Source organism: Artibeus jamaicensis, unplaced genomic scaffold, assembly GCF_021234435.1.
Source record: "Artibeus jamaicensis isolate MK-2021 breed Jamaican fruit bat unplaced genomic scaffold, CSHL_Jam_final scaffold_537, whole genome shotgun sequence".
In the NCBI taxonomy this organism is placed as follows: Eukaryota; Metazoa; Chordata; class Mammalia; order Chiroptera; family Phyllostomidae; genus Artibeus; species Artibeus jamaicensis.
This window is the reverse complement of record NW_026522047.1, coordinates 39,818,129-39,831,058: the sequence shown is the minus strand read 5'-3', so window position 1 is coordinate 39,831,058 and position 12,930 is coordinate 39,818,129. Positions and strand designations below refer to the sequence as shown.

Sequence of the window (12,930 nt, the reverse complement as noted above, 5' to 3'; positions counted from 1 at the left end):
TTGGCCAGATGTGCTTTATTGAGCCTTCCCCTAGCAGGCCAGGTGTTTCAGCCTCCAGCAGTGCAGGTACTGGAGCCAGGGGCAGTGGCGGGGCCAGCTGCAGGTGACTTCAGTGGTAGACTCTGAGGTGGAATCCAGAGAGGACTCGGATTGGCAAGAGACAGGAAGCTCAGGAGCTGAGGTACTGGTTGGGGCTTGTGTTGGGGACCCTTTCTGATGATTGCTGGACTTGGAGGCCTTGGGGGCCAGTTCCTCTGGTCCACTGGAGGTATTTTGAGGGGGCTGCGCGGGGATGTTGGTACCACTGGGGAACAGCACAGTGGGGGGGGCCTGATTGGAGGGGGTGCTGGGCTGCCGTGAGGAGCCTGGTGATTGCTGTGAGGAGCCTGGTGATTGCTGCGAGGAGCCTGGTGATCGGTGGGCTGGCTGGGAGGGCCCTAAGGAACTGGTGGATGGCCGGGAGTGCTGCTGGCCAGGGGCCTGGGGCTGGCTGGAAGAACTGGTTTTTAACCCATGCTGGGCCTGGGACTTGCCAGACAGCTTGGAGCCACTGGCAGGGCCTGTGGCCCGGGACTGAGGCTGGGATTGGCCTAAGGTGGTACGTGAGGAGCTCCCAGGGGCTGACGGAACAGTGGCGGTCTGCGCTGGGGAGTTAGTTGAGGGATCCATGGAGGACTTGGGATGCAGTGTGTCTTTTAGCTGTCTGTTCGGCAGGCCTGCTCGGGGGCTGGGCAGGGACTTCACTTGTCCTGCTGGAACTGGGTTACGTTTACTTTGGCTGCAGAGAAAAAGTTATGGGGTAAGGTAGATCTGGCCAGGCTCTCAGCCCTGGGGCTGTGCTCAGCTGCTGGAGGGTGGGATGAAGGCTGCTGGGAGACAGGGTGGGGTCAGCAGCCAACCTTAGTAGGGACAGTCATCTACATGCACTCACACAAATGAACTTATACCATGCATGCACTCACATGCACACACACAGGCCCTAGTTCCTAGGGATGGAGGTTACCTATGGTTGGCTCTGAGGGCAGTGGGGGGCCCTCCACCACAGCTACTGGAGTGATGAGAGTCTGGCTGTGGGCCAGGGCCTGCAGGACTGGTTCCCGAGAGCATAGGAGAGAGAGATGGACAGTGAGAGGGGCAGGCAGAATGCCTGATGCCAACTGCCAAGATGCCAGATGGAGGCCAGAGTCAAGAGGAGGGGAGGCAGGAGTGAAGGTGAGTGGGGGCGACTAAGCTGAAAGATGCACAGACAGACCCAGGCTGGGACAGATGGACACCCCCATGTCCTATAGCACACACCGTCCCGGGTTATTCCTGCTGCCACGTCCAGGGCTCGCCCGCTGAGGTCTCTCATAACGCTGTCCATGGCCTCGTGATGTTTTAGAAACAGCGGACGTATGACGCGACGATACAACATTCGAGCCCCATTCCACGGCCCGGGAATCATGCAGAACAACAGGAAGGCGCACTGCGGGCACGGGTGGCTGTTATGCTTGGCTCCCCTGATCTGGGCTCCATGAGGAGGGGCTAGACCTCTCACTGGGCTATGTGGACCTAGGCCAGCCCCATCAGAAGCCCCTTAAGATGGGCCTGGCCACCCCCATCAGACGCCCCTTGGGATGGGCCTGGGCCATCTCCATCAAACACCCCAGGAAGCAGCAGGGCAAGTCCCTCAGACCCTTCAGTCTCTGGACGTCTGCCTGCTCCCAGGAGGCCCTGTCGTGTGTGTGTTGCAGTGGTGCCCACCTTGCCCACGTAGTAGAAAGGGAACCAGGACAGGAGTAGATCGCTGAAGAATTCGACAAGCCCGAATAGGCTGTACACTACCCAGTAGGTGAGCCACACAGTGTCGTCCTCCTTGCTTGGACTCTCGATAGCTTTGATCCTGGGGGGAGGTGTGGCAGGGTCAGGGGCTACCCAGAGCCCCTGGACACCCCCCACCTGGATAGCCCATAGGCACTCACGAAGCATATGCGGGGTACACAAAGCCGATGAGATTGCACAGTAGAGATGCCCCGTAACCGAACAGAAGATACAGGCTTAGCAGAGTGGTGGCTCCTGCAGAAAAAAGGGGTGTGGGTAAGGGTCTGGCCCATTCCATGCCCAGCCTGCAGGGTATCCAGCTTCCTCTTGGCCTGGCAGATGCACCACACAGAACTGTCATGAGCCTTGGAGACCCCTCTAGGATGTTTGTTGCCCCACAGCGCCTGGGAGACCCCCACTGTGGCCCTGAACCCTGTCTTGTGTCTGAAACTATTTAACATGGCCGTCCCCCCCCTACAGTACTGTGAGCTCAAAGACGGGCAGGGTCCTTGGCCCTGGTAGGTACAGAGTATTTGTCTAATAAACATTTGTTGAATGAATAAGTAATCATCTGTAATTTTAACCATCTCACTCTGGGACCTATAGGAGAAGCTAGGCACATGATGCCAGTATTTAAATATAAGTAACAGGAAAAAAACCTAAAATTGAAGCCATTCTGTTAAGACATGACTACTGGTGAGCAGCAAAGACAATGAGATTTAAAATTTCATCTTAGTGTGGGTGGCATTTCTCAGTCTTGACTGACATGCAGGTCAGGTCGTTTTCTTCAGGGACCTGTCCTGGGCACTGTGGGGTGTTGAGCATCCTCCCTGGTCACCACCCACTCAATGCCAGAAGCACCCCCAGTCGTGACACCACAGATGTCCCCAGACACTGCCCAGTGTACTAATGGAGGCAATGTGGCCCTATTTGAGACCCCTTGCCTTAGTGGGAGGCAGCGAAGGGCTGTATAATCTCTCAGACCTTGGGGAGCCCTCTGTTCTTCCATTCACTCACCACATGACACTGAACAAGTCTCTATTTGCTTGGAGATTCAGTTCTCTCATGTGTCAATGGGGTGGTAGTGGCCCTGCCTCTTAGGGTTGTCCTGGGGTTAGCTAAACACACTCAGCAGGGTGCACTCGTCCTTTCCACATATTACTGAGGGACTTCTGGTCAGGAAAACACTTCCAGCAATGAAGCTCAGAGAATAGTGTGGGGGTGTGGGGAACCAGGAGCATTAGCCACTCTGAAAACGATTATGGTAACTATCACATTTATTAAGTGCTTCTTGTATGCTTCCTTGTTCTGTCTCATGCAATGGCCAGAACTAAGCTGTTGGGAAGAAGGGCCTGCCCAGGGTAACTCAGGAGCATTTACAGCCTCCCACCTCCCTCTCTGAGGCGATAATCTGCAGAGAGAGATAGAAACCACTCTGGACCAAAGGGCAGAGTCATCCACACCCTTCCCTCCACTGTATTAGTTATTATTAGAGAGTCTAGGGTCAAGAGTGGAGAAGAGCCTCCCCAGCTGACTCCTCTGGGTTTCCCTGTCACCTGGGGTTGGAGATTTGGTCATCTGGGGCAGGTAGAGCCCAAGAGTTCCCACATCTGGATGAAGGGATAAGGGAATGTCACCTCTTTCCCAGAAATTGCAAGTCGGGGAGCATTGGCTCTCTCCCAGGGCAAGCCTCCCCTCAATCCCTATTCCTGCAGCCTCAGCAATATGAGGATAACCTTGGACATGGGCTGGGGAGGGCATGGCCTGAGATCAACAACAGATGGGCCCAGGGAGGTGGGGAGGGGTGGATACTCCAGACAAGGCAGGTGGCAGGGGCATCCTCTCTGGGCCTTAGTTTCCTCCCTGTAACTATTAGCCTCCCTGTCAGGCCTTTTCCGGGCCCCTCCCCATTGCTCTATAACCTAATTGCCCAACCACTGGTACTAAGGATGAAAGCCAGGCAGGAGGTCAATGGTTTGTTCCCAAGGACAGGTCCCTGGCTAAGCAGAAATGAGTTGGGCAATGGGAACCTGGGGGAAATTCTGGACTCTCCTTGGGCTGCCTGGCATGGGGATGTCTCAGCTGGTGGGAAAATGGGAAGAAAGTGGACTTGCAGCATCTGCACATAGAAGGTGCTCTCAATACACCTGGCACTGTCCTCACCCAGAGCCCACCCCTCCACCAATGTCCTTGTGATTCACTCCAAGGGGTCTTCCTAGAAGAGGTGGCAGAGTGGGTGGGCCTGGAACAGTGCAAAAGAGGGAAGGAAAGCATTTAACACCTTACTAAACAGTTTCTGAAAGTGGCAATGAGCCACCCCAGGTCATTGAGAAGGAAAGAGAAGAGATTAGAATGGAAGTTACAGTCAGGGGTGGACAGAGCCCCTTCTCCCTGGACTCCCAGACAACCCAACTCCAACTCAACTATTCGTGTTCAGTGGACCAAAGCCATTGATCGGTGAGAGGAGAAGGTAGGCCAAGGGGATGGTACTAGGAGGTGGGAGCGACCCTCCTTCCTGGCAGGAAGCATGTCTTCTGAAAAAAACACAAGATCTCTACACTTGCATTCAGGCTGGGGGACATCTGGAAAAGGGTGAAGAGACACTCGGGGAACTGGCTGCCTCTCTGCCCCCTCCTCCTCTTCTCCATCCCTGGGGCCAGCAGGGCAACTGGAAGAACCGGACTTGGACATGGCGGGCACCCAGTGCCCCAAGGGAGGGGGCAGAGGAAGGCCTCTAGACCAGGCTAGAGTGGGGGTGCTGCAGAAGCTGAGAGAGGGACAGGGGGAGGGGCTGCGGGCTCACCCGAGATCGCAGCCCACCACCTGTCCCTAGCCAGGATCTTGGTCTCCCTGCTGGACAAGGGGGTGCGCCCCTCCATACGGCCCGGACCCTGCAGCCGAGGCAAGCCGGAGGGAAGCAGGGCTGAGGCTCAGGTGCCCCAAGGTTTCATTGTACCCGTCGGTGAAATGGGGCGACGGCCCCGAGCGCCCCCGACGGCTCACCCGCGGCCAAGTACCGCTTGTCGACACCGGTCTTTGCTTCTAGCGCCCCTAGTGCTTCTGTGGCCAAGTTCCTCTGTTCCAGAAGGCGCTCGAAGCGCTGGCGCAGGCCGTCCATGGCACCGGCGGGCCCGGGGCTGGCAGCCCGAGCTCGACTTCAGTGCCGCGCACTGGCCCCGCCGCGCACGTGCAGCCTTTGCCTTGAGAGAGCCGCACCGCTTGGCTCCGGGGCTAGTCTCTGCCCCCTGGCTGGTCTCCGCCCCCTGCCCCCTGCACCGGCCAATGGGAGGGCAGGGCGGACAAAGGAGGTGGGGCCTGCCCCGTCTCCCCCGCCGCATTGCCCTCTGGCCAGCAGTGGGCGCCGCAGGGGAGACTTTAAGGGAGGGGGCGGGGCCAGTGGCTGAGTGCACCAGGATTAGCGGCACAGTAGTGGGACGTAGCTGATTGGAGGGGCGGGGTCAAGGACAAGGATTATTGGCTGAGCGGTTGTGTAAGTGGAGCTGGGAGAGGAGGGAAGCATGCTGAGGTAGGCGGAGCTGGTGGGAGGGGCCGGAGAAAGACCAGAGGTGATTGGCGAAAAGGAAATAATTAATTGGGAAGAATAGAGGAGGGGCGGGGCATATTATTCAGAGGCGGGGCGGAATCTGAATGGTGGGTAAGAGGCGGAACTAAACTGAGGAGGTGAAATCACTCTAAAGAACAATTCTGGTTGGACGGGAGTGGAGGCAGGGCTGATTCCAGAGGGAGCGGTGTGTTGGAAGGGGCGGTGCTAAACAAAGGGGCGGGGTCAATCAAAACAATGAACTCGCGTCTCTGGGTCAGAAGAACTGGGTCATTGTACAAGTATGGAGACTGAAGTTCCCGCGAGTTTGGGTCTGCGTGTGTCCATCCTCCCATTTCTGTCGGATCTTTGTGCCCCTCAGGGGAGTCGCAAGGGCCCCTGGGAGTTGAGACTTTTCAGGGGTTGCTATGGCACCGGGAGCTGGGCGAGCGCTTGGGCTGACTCGGCGGTTTGGACAGGGGGTGGGGCTTTTGGAGGCCCCGCCCCCACCGCCATGCGGCCCACTCAGACTGCCCTTTGGTGGCGCCTGGTCTTGCCCCTGTGCCTGGCCCTCGTTTGCCCCCTCTCTGTGGGGTTGGCCTCAACCAGGGCCCCCATCTATGTCAGCAGCTGGGCCGTGCGGGTGTCCCAGGGTTACCGGGAGGCCGAGCGTCTGGCGCGCAAATTCGGCTTCGTCAACTTGGGGCAGGTGGGTGGGACCCGGATGAACGAGAGGGGGCGGGGACGGGACGACCCAAGACCCCAGACCCTCAGGTACCCTAGATACCAAGAAACCCCAACCAACCACTCCCTCAACCAACTTCAGATTCTGGCACTCTCAGAGGACACCTGAAGCCCACACCTGGGCACCTGGGGGATACAAGCAAGGGGGCTGGCTCCAGTCCGACCTGGGCTCCATCAGGGGAATTGGGTCCCAGCGATGCGACTGCACCTCCACATTCCCAGATCTTCCCTGACGGGCAGTACTTCCACCTGCGGCACCGGGGCGTGGTCCAGCAGTCCCTGACCCCGCACTGGGGCCACCGCCTGCGCCTGAAGAAAGACCCTAAGGTGAGCCTGGCCTTGGAGGCTGCCTCCTCGGGGTCTTAGTCATCGCCCTGTTATTCTCCCCTCCACACACACACCATTATTCTTGTGATTGTTATGAATGGCTGTGACCTTTGACAACTCACCTGCTCTCTCTGAGTCTTAGTTTCCACTTGGCTCTCCAGTCTATACAGTGGGGACCCCGATGGGGAAGATCCATGAAGAGCAAGAGATCACACATGTGTGCACAGTGCACATTTCAGGGCCTGGCACACTATCAGCATTCCTTATCAAAACTCCACCTTCCCTCTATCTCATCTGAAAAGATTAAGGTTCCCAGATACCCCATAAAGAGGGGCAGTTAACATTCTAGCTCATGGGATGGAAGGAGGGGAACTGTCCCATTTTGTGACAAAGGAAACTGTTCCAAAGAGGAGGAATCCTGCCTGCAGTCACACAATGAGAACATGGCTGAATTGGGACCAAGCACCTTATCTCCAGACACTCAAAGAGATGACAGGAAAAGGCCTTAGACACCAAGCTAAGGTTTTGAGGCTGAGTCTGTCAAGCCCTTGGGAGCCATAAAGGGTATGAACTGGGCGAGGTGGCTGATTGGCAAGGAGGCAAAAAGCCTGACTGTTCGAAACCCTCCTGAAGCACTGGCAACAGGGAACACTGGCCAGTTGGAGATGTGGTTTCCAAAAGAGAACCTACAGCTTGCCAATGGCTGAGATGCATAAGACAGAGGGAGAGAAATCAGGGCCAGCTCCCAAGACTGGAGCAAAGCAAATGGGAAAACGATGGCCCTGATTGCTGAGATGGGGTGGTGGACATGAGCTGGCTTGGTGGGGGGTGGGGATGGGAGGTAGGAGATGAACGAGGAATAAGGAAGAGTGAAGATCTGAGGAAGAACAGCCTGGGCAGGCAGAACAACCTGTGCAAAAGTCCTGAATGAGGCAGCCACTGTGGCAGCAGCAGAAGGAGGCTAGTAAGGGCCAGACAGGCAGGGCCTTGTGAGTCCTGGAGAAGGTGAGGTGGGGGGAGCCATGGAAGGTTTCAACAGAGAGTGCTACTGCTGCTGTGTGCTGAGAGTGGGTTGGGGGTGGTGGGTAGTGGGGGGCACAGCTAGAGGACCAGAGAGTGGTAGAAGTGGCCACTGCAGAGGGAAGATGGGCAGATCTTTGGCAGAGAAATCTAGAAGAGGGACAGGGGAAGGGACAGAGCTGGGATCCCAGGACCCCCAGTCATCCCAGGCAGTGGCCAATTGTCTGTGGGCCCTGGGGACAGGTGCTCCAAGTGCCTTGGCGCCCTCCGAAGGCAGAGCCCCAGGCATGTGGTGATTCTGAAGGGCAGCCCCAGAAAACAGAGGGTCCCAGGCCCTGCTCCACACTACAAGGGCCCCAGAAACAGCAGTGGACAACTCAAACCCACCTTTCACTCCAACCACAGCCTCATGGACAGTTGCCCTTTAGTGGACCCTGGGAAGAGGTCTGGGATGAAGACTCTAGATGCAGGCTTGGGTCCTTTAACTGGGAATTGGTGGGAAGATGAGCAGATCTTCCTCATCCATGGGAAAGGATCCTCTAAAGTGCTTATGGGTGTGACAGCAGGATAGCTGATGGGAGGGTGGGCTAGCCCTGTTGGTCCAGCCGCCCACCTTGGCACATGTCCCCCTGCAGGTGCAGTGGTTTGAGCAGCAGACTCTGCAGTGGCGGGTGAAGCGCTCAGTGGTACCCACAGACCCCTGGTTCTCCAAGCAGTGGTACATGGTGAGCAGGCTGGGTCATGTGGCTGGGCTGGGCCATTTGGGAGCCCCACTAACTCTAGCCCACCTGGCACAGAACAGTGAAGTGCAGCCAGACCTAAACATCCTGCAAGTCTGGAGCCAGGGGCTGTCGGGCCAGGGTATCGTGGTCTCTATCCTGGATGATGGCATTGAGAAGGACCATCCAGATCTCTGGGCAAACTATGTGAGCCTGTGGTGGACTGGGGCAGGGGCTGCTCCACACCCTCCTCAGTCCCATGGCCCACTCCTACCTTCTCACATCCCCCCCCCACCCCCAGGACCCTCTGGCCAGCTACGATTTCAATGACTATGATCCAGACCCTCAGCCACGATACACACCCAGTGACGAGAACCGGTGAGCCATGTGTCCCACATGACCTGGGGATGGCCCTTGTGCCCTGTGGGGGACCAGGTGAGCTGTGACGGGCACCCCTCTCTGCCCTGGCACCAGGCACGGGACCCGCTGTGCTGGGGAAGTGGCAGCCATAGCTAACAACAGGTTCTGCGGTACAGGCGTCGCCTACAACGCCCGAATAGGAGGTACTCTGGCCTACTAGGGACAGAGGCTGGACCAGGTGGCACTGGGTGGCTGGTAATGCCAGGGACAGTTAGCAAATCAAACAGGGGAGGGGGCTTTTTGGTGTCCATGCCCTGGTGGTTCAGCAATTCAGGAGCCCTAGACTCAGGGTAGGGACTACCAGTTGTCCCCACTCCCTGGGAACAGAGAGAGGAGCTGGCCAGGGCTTTTGGAGCTGGCCTGGACAGGGAGGCGTGCTGGCAGGGCTGTCTGCAGAGGACTGACAACTGCCTGTGCAGGTGTGCGCATGCTGGATGGCACCATCACTGATGTCATCGAGGCCCAGTCACTGAGCCTGCAGCCGCAGCACATCCACATCTATAGTGCCAGCTGGGGCCCCGAGGATGATGGCCGAACAGTGGACGGTCCCGGCATCCTCACCCAAGAGGCTTTCAGGCGTGGCGTGACCAAGGTGAGTGGGGGACCTGGGGCTTTGGAGGGTTTGTGCCTGCATGAAAGGCTGATTACTCCATCCCCTTTCCTGTCCTTTGTCCCATCTCCATCTGCAGGGCCGAGGTGGGCTAGGCACGCTCTTCATCTGGGCATCTGGCAATGGTGGCCTGCACTATGACAACTGCAACTGCGACGGCTACACCAACAGCATCCATACCCTCTCCGTCGGCAGTACCACCCAGCACGGTCATGTGCCCTGGTACAGTGAGGCCTGTGCTTCCACTCTCACCACCACCTACAGTAGTGGCATTGTTACTGACCCCCAGATTGTGAGTGGGCCCCACCACCATGCTCACCCTGCCTGGCAAAGCCTGCTTTCCCACCTTCCCTCTTATCTTGCCCATCTTCCCTCCAATCCCCGCCACCTTCCCTCCTATCCTCCTGCCTTCTTTCTAGTTCCCCACTGTCCTTCCTGTTCCCCACACCTTCCCTCCAGTCCCCCTACCTTCCTTTATGCCCCACTACCTTACCTTCTGTGCCCCAACCTTGCCTCTTGTGTCCCCACTTCCCTCCTGTATTCCTACTTTCCCTCTGGTCCCCCACCTTCCCTCCTGACCCCTCACCTACTGTCCTGTCCCCTCATTGTCCCTCCTATTCCCCCATCTTCCCTCCATCCAGGGGTTGCTCCTGCAGTGCTGGAACACAGGTCCCAGGCCCTGCCCCACTGTTGCCCCCTTATACCTCCAGCCTATGTTTCTGGGGTGTGGACATGGGCAGCACTCAGGCCCCTCCTCTGGTGTAATGGTCTGTGATGCCTTCTTGAATCCCTGGTTCCATGTGAACAAGGGCTGGGTTTCCATGTGTACCAGGCTCCCTGAGTCCCCATCTCTGCCCCCAGGTCACCACAGACCTGCACCACCAGTGCACTGACAAGCACACAGGCACTTCGGCCTCTGCCCCGCTAGCTGCAGGCATAATTGCTCTGGCTCTGGAGGCCAAGTAGGTGACAGTGGGGGACCCTACCTAGCACTGTGGGCCACACCCTGCCTACCACTGTGGCCTTCCAGTTGTAGCCCCAGTTTACCCTCTCATCTGCCTCTAGCCCATTCTTGACATGGAGAGACATGCAGCACCTGGTGGTTCGTGCATCCAGGCAGGCACATCTCCAGGCCGAGGACTGGAGAACCAATGGTGTGGGGCGCCAAGGTGCGGCAGAGCCGGGTGGAGGTGGGGACACCATGCCCACAGGGTGTATGACGGCCCTCCTCCATGCAGTGAGCCACCACTATGGCTACGGGCTGCTGGATGCTGGGCTGCTGGTGGACTTGGCTCGAGCATGGCTGCCCACACAGCCCCAGAAGAAATGCATCATTCATGTCTTGCACACCCCCACGTGAGCACCTTCTTCAGTCCCCACCACTGTGCACACCTACCACCTCCTCATTCCTCCCTCCATGCCTGTTACCACTCCAGCCCTCTCCCACACCTATCAGTAACACCCAGGGGGCAGACACATGGAAGGCAGGCCCTGAGGCCTCAGTAACCCCAGAGAGTGGGCCCCATAACCTGAGCTCAGACCCTGCCAGCTGGCTGCCATGCCCCAAGGAGGCCAGCAGGAGGGACCCTGACCCCCACACCCCCATGGCCCCCCCCAGCCCTATCCTGCCACTGACGCACGTGAGGAAGAAAGTGTTGGCTTGTGCTGGTCGTGCCAACTACATCCGCTCACTGGAGCATGTGCAGGTGCAGCTGTCACTGTCCTACAGCCGCCGGGGGGACCTGGAGATCTCACTGACCAGCCCCATGGGCACCCGCTCCACCCTTGTTGCCATCAGGTACAAGGGCAGGGACTTGGCCCTGTGATTTCACCCAGGGAGGGGCTAGTACAGTGTGGGGTCCAGTGTGGTCTGCACAGGGAGGGGCCAACTCCATGGGGGCTGGCTCTACAGCCAGCATTTGGCATTGCAGTCAGACACTTGTTGTGGCTCAGTGGCCTCTTCATGATTGTGGTTCCAGAGCCCCTCTTTTGCCCTACCCACACCTGTCTGTCCCAGACCCTTTGACATCAGTGGCCAAGGCTACAACAACTGGATCTTTATGTCCACCCACTTCTGGGATGAGGACCCGCAGGGCTTGTGGACCCTGAGCCTGGAAAACAAGGGCTACTATTTCAACACAGGTGAGAGGCTTGGGGCTCTGAGGCCAGCCTTGGTTACCCCGCTAAAGAAGGGCTCCCCGTGGTCTGCTTGCATAGTAGGTGTCCAGTAACCAGAATAGCTATTCAGTTACCAGCCTGCAATGGCTGCTGGGGGGCTGGGGCACCATCTGAGTCTGAGGCTCCAGGATGGGGTTGGGGTGGCTGGGAAGTGTGGCCCAGATTGGCAGAATCAGGCTGCCAGTAACCTCTGCTGCTTATCCCCATGCTTATCATGACTCCTGCCCAGGGACGCTATACCGCTACACGCTTCTGCTCTATGGGACGGCTGAGGACATGACAGCAAGGCCCACAGGCTCCCAGGTGACCAGCACCGTGTGTGTGAAGTGGGACACAGAGGGGCCATGCCAGGGTGAGTGTCCGGTGTGGCATGGCCCACTTGCTGGCAGTGTGTGTGTGCAGTCCAGGGCGGGTAGGTGGGACGGAGCTGCAGGCTTTGGCCTCACCTTTGTGTCCATGTCCCCCTTGCAGAATGCCACAGCCCCACCTCCATCCTGGGCCACCTCTACCTCTCCCACTGCCCATCATAGTACTTCAGTCACACCCACCAGGCAGTGACTGCTCGGTCTGGGTGCCTGCCATACCTGCTGCACTTCTGCTATACCTGCCACAGAGGCTCCCGCTCAGCTGAACCACCTGCTGCCTGCCATACATACTGGATGCGCATGGGTGCTCCTGCTCAGGGCCCACCCCCCACAAAGGCCATCCCCAGTCCATGGAGACTACCTACCCCTGCTGTAGAGACCACAGCCTGGCTCAGGCCACGGTGCTGACCCTGCTGGCAATAGCCTTTGTGAGCCCCCTCCTCTGTAGCATCCTCTCCACAGGCTGCCCACTCCCCTGTGTGGGCCTCTCCCTGATGCTGGAGACCACCCCTGTCACCACCCAGTCCCAACTGCTGGCTGGACACCAGAGACATCCAGTAAGGAAAGCCAATGTACGCCTTAGCTTAGGTCTTTGGCAGGCACTGCTGCCCTGCTCTCTCATTCCAGATCAGCGGCAGGGGTGAGAACCTGCTTCTGATGGCCCTGGATAGCCACCAGACCCACAGGCCTGGGGTGGCCTGTGTGGAATTCTGCAATCTGGACTTGGCAGGTCCAGGTGAAAGAGAGAGATAGAGAGATGTCTAGTTACACAGTTAAGATGGTGGAGTGGGGTGGGGTGGGGTGGGGGGTGCGGTGGGATAGGGCAGAGGTCAGATCACAACCTCGACCACTATCCCTTCTCAACCCCAGAATCTTGGGGAAGGTGGAGGGAGAGCCAGCAACACTATCCAGAGTCTTGGGTACTATGTCTGACTTGTGTTTGCAAATAAAGGTTGAATAGGAGGTGTCAAGACTGTAAGTGCCACATCCCAGGGAACCCAGCAACCCACAAAGGAAAGGGGGTCAGCCTGGGCCCAGAGATCTCAACTGTGGGGGGTTGGAAATGGGTGGGGATACCTAGTAATGCCTAACGTGCTCGGAGAGCTGAGCTTCTAGGACCTGGCCCACCTTTCCCTTTCCATCCCATTGATACTGACAAATAGTAGAAGGGTATCTATGAGCTTCCAATAATTGTTCTCTGTTCTC

At 57.9% G+C, this 12,930-nt stretch overlaps 2 protein-coding genes across 3 annotated transcripts; one reads left to right on the top strand and one right to left on the bottom strand.

Annotated features, from left to right (window-relative positions):
- Window positions 1-5,027, bottom strand: REEP6 (receptor accessory protein 6). 2 transcript variants are annotated; one of them, XM_037138184.2, is made up of 6 exons: window positions 4,804-5,027; window positions 1,962-2,055; window positions 1,744-1,882; window positions 1,297-1,465; window positions 1,004-1,090; window positions 1-778 (listed from the first exon to the last, which is right to left on the bottom strand). In XM_037138184.2, the coding sequence occupies exons 1-6, from the start codon at window positions 4,916-4,918 to the stop codon at window positions 741-743; spliced, it is 642 nt and encodes a 213-aa protein (XP_036994079.2). In that variant the 5' UTR covers window positions 4,919-5,027; the 3' UTR covers window positions 1-740. The 2 variants fall into 2 exon arrangements, with proteins under 2 accessions (XP_036994079.2, XP_036994088.2); XM_037138193.2 differs by lacking the exon at window positions 1,004-1,090 and having other exon boundaries at window positions 4,804-5,025.
- An 828-nt stretch (window positions 5,028-5,855) lies between these two features.
- On the top strand, window positions 5,856-12,503 carry PCSK4 (proprotein convertase subtilisin/kexin type 4). Its single transcript, XM_037138141.2, has 15 exons — window positions 5,856-6,050; window positions 6,308-6,412; window positions 8,068-8,157; window positions 8,230-8,358; window positions 8,453-8,529; window positions 8,626-8,714; window positions 8,991-9,163; window positions 9,261-9,473; window positions 10,043-10,143; window positions 10,247-10,350; window positions 10,420-10,537; window positions 10,800-10,979; window positions 11,199-11,323; window positions 11,589-11,711; window positions 11,831-12,503. Exons 1-15 carry the CDS (start codon window positions 5,856-5,858, stop codon window positions 11,887-11,889), a joined length of 1,881 nt encoding a protein of 626 aa, XP_036994036.2. The 3' UTR covers window positions 11,890-12,503.
- The last annotated feature ends 427 nt before the right edge of the window (window positions 12,504-12,930 follow it).

Excerpts from the sequence above, each read along its gene's own strand:
- REEP6 (XM_037138184.2), bottom strand. The coding sequence starts at position 4,918 with ATGGACGGCCTGCGCCAGCGCTTCGAGCGCCTTCTGGAACAGAGGAAC. Across the intron at positions 1,466-1,743 it reads CTTTCTACTACGTGGGCAAG|TGCGCCTTCCTGTTGTTCTG; the intron begins GTGGGCACCACT and ends CCGTGCCCGCAG. Across the intron at positions 1,091-1,296 it reads AGCAGGAATAACCCGGGACG|TCCTGCAGGCCCTGGCCCAC; the intron begins GTGTGTGCTATA and ends CTCGGGAACCAG.
- PCSK4 (XM_037138141.2), top strand. The coding sequence starts at position 5,856 with ATGCGGCCCACTCAGACTGCCCTTTGGTGGCGCCTGGTCTTGCCCCTG. Across the intron at positions 8,715-8,990 it reads CTACAACGCCCGAATAGGAG|GTGTGCGCATGCTGGATGGC; the intron begins GTACTCTGGCCT and ends CTGCCTGTGCAG. Across the intron at positions 9,474-10,042 it reads TTGTTACTGACCCCCAGATT|GTCACCACAGACCTGCACCA; the intron begins GTGAGTGGGCCC and ends CTCTGCCCCCAG.